This window comes from Echinops telfairi, unplaced genomic scaffold (genome assembly GCF_000313985.2).
Source record: "Echinops telfairi isolate 266 unplaced genomic scaffold, ASM31398v2 ScPeMD7_7476;HRSCAF=8514, whole genome shotgun sequence".
In the NCBI taxonomy this organism is placed as follows: domain Eukaryota; kingdom Metazoa; phylum Chordata; class Mammalia; order Afrosoricida; family Tenrecidae; genus Echinops; species Echinops telfairi.
This window is the reverse complement of record NW_022111380.1, coordinates 203759-208474: the sequence shown is the minus strand read 5'-3', so window position 1 is coordinate 208474 and position 4716 is coordinate 203759. Positions and strand designations below refer to the sequence as shown.

Genomic DNA, 4716 nt, shown 5'->3' with positions numbered 1-4716 from the left:
AGCTAGCAATTAATTAATTTCAAAATATAATGAAAGTAATACCTGGAGACAGAGGCCTCAGGAAAATCAGCCAAGTTTAAAAGACAAAAAGGAAATTATTTATGATACCTAAGTAGTATCATGAAGAGCAAACTTGCCATTATCCAAAACAGTTGACTAGGACTAGAATTCAGATTAGGAGCACCTGGAAGAAACAAGTGGTTAATATTTTTTAGGGAGAATCCAGACTGCATCATATTTGAGAATGACATGTTGTTTTGTATATGTATCACCCACTTTTACTAAAGGTGGCCCTTTACTAGAGACTGGAACTGCCCCCATAGGGTTCTCTAAACTGTAATCTTTTTGGACACAGATTACCAGTTTAATGGTGCAAGGGACCAGCTGGTGGGTGGTAACTGCTCACCTTTCAAATAGCATGCATGATCTTGAACTTTGTGTCACCAGGGATTGCTACATCATCACTTACAAATATATAGAGAAACACAGCTTACAACAGCTTTTAATTGACATGTATAAGGTTTAACTGTAAGCAAGGGTTTTTCTTCTCAATCCTATCATCTACCTAATCTGGGCTGAGAAGCACTAACCTCTGTTAACAGTTTCTGAGCTACGAGCAGGAAATAAAGGGAGAACATGCTTTCTGTGATGTTCATAAAGATGACTTCATTATTTTCATTTCTTTTCTTCAGTACTAGTACACTTGTCTTACATTTATATTCATGCTTATGCAAAATGAACCACATAGATTTCAACAGATGAAAAATGTTTTGTCTATCACTATTAATTATGAAAATGTTTATTAAGAGAACATGTGTTCACATTCTATTGAAAAAAACAGAGTTGTTGGTCCTTGTTTGAATAATACAGAAACAAAAATTACCTTTGCTATGTTCGGACTAAAAATCCATCATTCATTATAATATGTATATTAAATAGAAAATGTAGACAAGAGTCTTTAATGACTTCAGGGTATGGTTTAAATTCCCAGAAAAGGATAGCGGCATTGGTCTTAAACAGAATTGGAAGTTGTCTCACATGTGAATGTCAATAGGTTGAGAAATACCTAACTCAATACAATCAATAATAGAAATATATCCCAAACATCTATATGTATTGTAAGAGGGGGAAAAAAACAAAAAGACTAGATTTTCTATATAAAAATCTATCAAGATTTGCCAGGCCTAAGAATGGCCTGCCATTTTGCCAAACTACAGTGGACACAAAGGACCATGGAACCCATTGCCTATATTGTGCAGAGATATCAAGCCCAAAGAGGAACCCCCAGTTAAAGTGAGCACAAGAAATAGTCTATCATGTGTAGAAGAGAATTTTCCAATTAGAACCTTCCTTTAAATGCACAACGGTTATTATAATTTCTGCCCAACATACCCCCCTCCCTCCTTCCCTCAGGATCATAAAGTAGTCTTCCAAAAGTTTGTGAAAAAAAGAAAACTTGTTATTTTGTTAACTACATTTCTCAGTGAACTATTTGAAACTCAATTGTCCTTTTTTCATAGATTAAAAGTTCTTCTCTCTTCTCTGGCCTCCTCGGAATGGTATGATTTACCTTTAAAATAGAGAGCCAAGAGGTCATTTCCTGACAATATTCAGAAAAGAGATTAAGATTTTCTTTTCTATCATTTTCAGCCAGTAATTAATATACATTTTCCTCCTCTCATCATTGAAATCCAAGGAATATATAGAGATAATAGTGTATACATACATTTATTAGCTCAAAAATGTATATTGAATTAATTCTGGATAATTACATGTTACTACTGAAAATGTTCTCTAAAGGAGATCAATTTAGTAATAGTAATGATAATAAATAGCCACTAGTCCTGGCAGGTATAGGGAACCTATGAGTGGGTCTCATGAATAACAGCTAATATCATTCCAACATTTCTGAAAAATGCCAACTACAAGAATTTAAAAATAATTACTATACAGTCCTGTTTAATAAGTAGTCTACTTACATCAGACTATAAATTAATGTTCACTTTGGATGAGGCAAGGTAAATGATTTCTAACAAAAGCTGCCTCTGCAACTATTATATTAGAAATAATTAATGTGAAAAAAGTATAGATAGGTCCTAGTAAATTGCCAAATATTTCCAAGACAATGTTTTATAACAAAAATAATAGAGGGTGGGCAAATTTAATATAAATATTTAATACATATTGTGATGGAATTCTAATAATGCTGGCTTCAAGGAATAACAGATACTTTATTGAATGAGGCATTTTGGAAAATCAAGGGCCAATTCTTCAGTTATTTAAACTGTTCTACTTGAAGACCAAAAACGTGTGGTTGAATATACAAAATATTTATCAACACAGGTCATTTTAAAGAGCAAAACATGCATCAAATGAGATTTCTGAAGCTACATTCTCACTTCAGGATCATGTGTAATATGCACCGCTTTCCAACTTTGGGTTAGAATATCTACAAGACTGTGGTCTTCGAAGCCTTGTTCCATCTGCCAGTTCTTTCCGATACTCAGGAGATAGTAGATGATACCTCATCCCACTTGTCACCATCTTAAGGCACTCGGGCGTGTCTTGAATGAGTGGTTCAGCTAGTACGGTTGTACTTAAGAAATTCTTTGAGATAAGAGGAAATCCTACTTGTGTGAGGACACCAACCATAAAAGGCTGGCGATTCCGCGCATCGTGTCTCAGCCACCTGATGGCAGCATCATAAACCTGCTCCTCTGGGCTCACCGTCAGGGCTTCCTGGTGGAGGAGATGCATCACTCGCTGAGCATCAAGTTGGAGAATCTCCTCAGTTTTGTAAACGTCAGTGAAATGCTGGTGAATAAAGGCATCTGCAGTGGCTTTCAACTCAGGACTGTCTAGACGCTCTGCTCGAACGCTTAGACCTAGACAATTTGAAGGATCCACTTGCTCTTTCAAAAAATCAACACAGATGTGCTTCACAGGTTGAAGCTGGTACTGGTTTGAGGCATCCAACAAAGACTGCACGTTGTTGCTATTCACAGAAACCCTAGCAGTGTAAGCAAATTCCACCAGGTGTTCAATAATGTTAGGGTCAGCGTCTTTGAGTTCTACTTCAAAGGACGTTGATTCGAGCATGCCAGTTGTGAACATGACATTAAAAACTGGACTGGCTGCAGCAAGGACCACATGATGAGCAGCGATCTCTCTTTCCTGGACCACGAGAATCACATCACACAAAATTTTCCGACTTCGCATGTCACTCATGACCGCCATGGAGCCTGCCAATAATTTCGCTTCTTCCCGAGCGTCAGGTTTCTTCTCCATCTTTCTGCTTTGCGCCACCCCAGAGGCTGCCATCTTCCCTGAGTTCGCCTCATGCCCCGGGCTCGCCGGGCTGCGGGCTGCGGGCTCCCGAGTTTCTGTAGGCTGAACACTGAGGGCGCGCTGACTGCAGCGGCGGCTTGGCCGCTGCGGAAACACCAGGCCAGGTGCTGCGACCCAGGCAGCAGCTCCTGGAGAGCTTGGCCAAGGCCTGGGCAAAGCCAGAGCAAGGCGGCAAAGAGCCTGGGAATCCCAAAACAAGACATTTGTTTGTTAAGGAAGAAAAATGGTTTCAAAAGAGAAGGAAGAAAAATTCCTCTAGCCATAAAAAGTATGATCTTATGCATAAATAATTCTAAATATATCATAAATACTATAGCTGATAAACAGAAAAATGTTGTAGGCTACATTTCAGCACACAATATTAACTTGGGACTTAAATCCCTGTGCATTAACTGCTAATCACCATCTTCCAAACCATTAACCCTTATGCATTAACATGCTGAGTATCCTCACAACACACTGATAACTAGCTGAAAAGCCAGTCATCATCCAGAACTTCTACTAACACCCTGAGCATCGCCTGATGCCCACAACAAAGGTAACATGTGGTTAACAAATCCAATGACCACACATGCTAAATCTAACCTAATGCATGTATTCCAATTCTTTGAATCAGAGTCACAACTTGAACTATAGTCTATATAAACTTAATCCTAACTTTATAACCCTAAATCTCAAATTCAGAAACTACCCCCGAAAACTCTAATCCTTAAACAGTAACTATACATCATTATACCTAAACATATACGCTCCTACTCAACTACAAACATAAGCTGTTAGGCAGAAACATTCTAAACATAATGACCTTTAATCTGTCCACCAACACCTGAATCTCAAATCATCACAATTAACTCCTAATTCTATCCCTGGATTCTTGTTCTGGAACCAGGAACATTGATTAATCTCAGGACCTAGATTCTGGTCTTAAGTACAGACTCTGCCTCTAGCACACTAAAACCCTAAGCCAAGCACCAAACCAACCACACCGAAAAAACTTGTGATGCTAATTATGTGTGTGGATCTGTCTCCTCTCCAGATTTTACCTAAATGTAGGGGACTGCGATAGGTAGACATGCAAAATTAGGAAACACAAACACATCCTCTGTTTTCAGTTAACTTTTACAAATGGTTCATGGAATTTGGCAAAATGAAGTGATATATAAATGTTTAAATATGACCAAGGTCTATCACAGGACTCTTGTGGTCCTCAACTCTACTGTGTCCTCCCCTCAAGGAGCCTTCTCTGCTATTAGACATATGCAGGGATGTGTTACCCAATAATCAAGGGGGGCAAGAGCTCAAGTGTACTTTTTCACTAATTTGTAGGCCACAATTTCACCTGGTTTCTCCCTCAAAGATATAGTGAAA

General features: G+C 38.4%; 1 protein-coding gene across 1 annotated transcript; it reads right to left on the bottom strand.

Moving 5' to 3' along the window:
- Positions 1-2406: 2406 nt before the first annotated feature.
- LOC101657600 (kelch-like protein 7) lies at positions 2407-3321 on the bottom strand. The gene has a single exon (XM_045285858.1). It carries the CDS (start codon positions 3319-3321, stop codon positions 2407-2409), a length of 915 nt encoding a protein of 304 aa, XP_045141793.1.
- Between the last annotated feature and the right edge of the window lie 1395 nt (positions 3322-4716).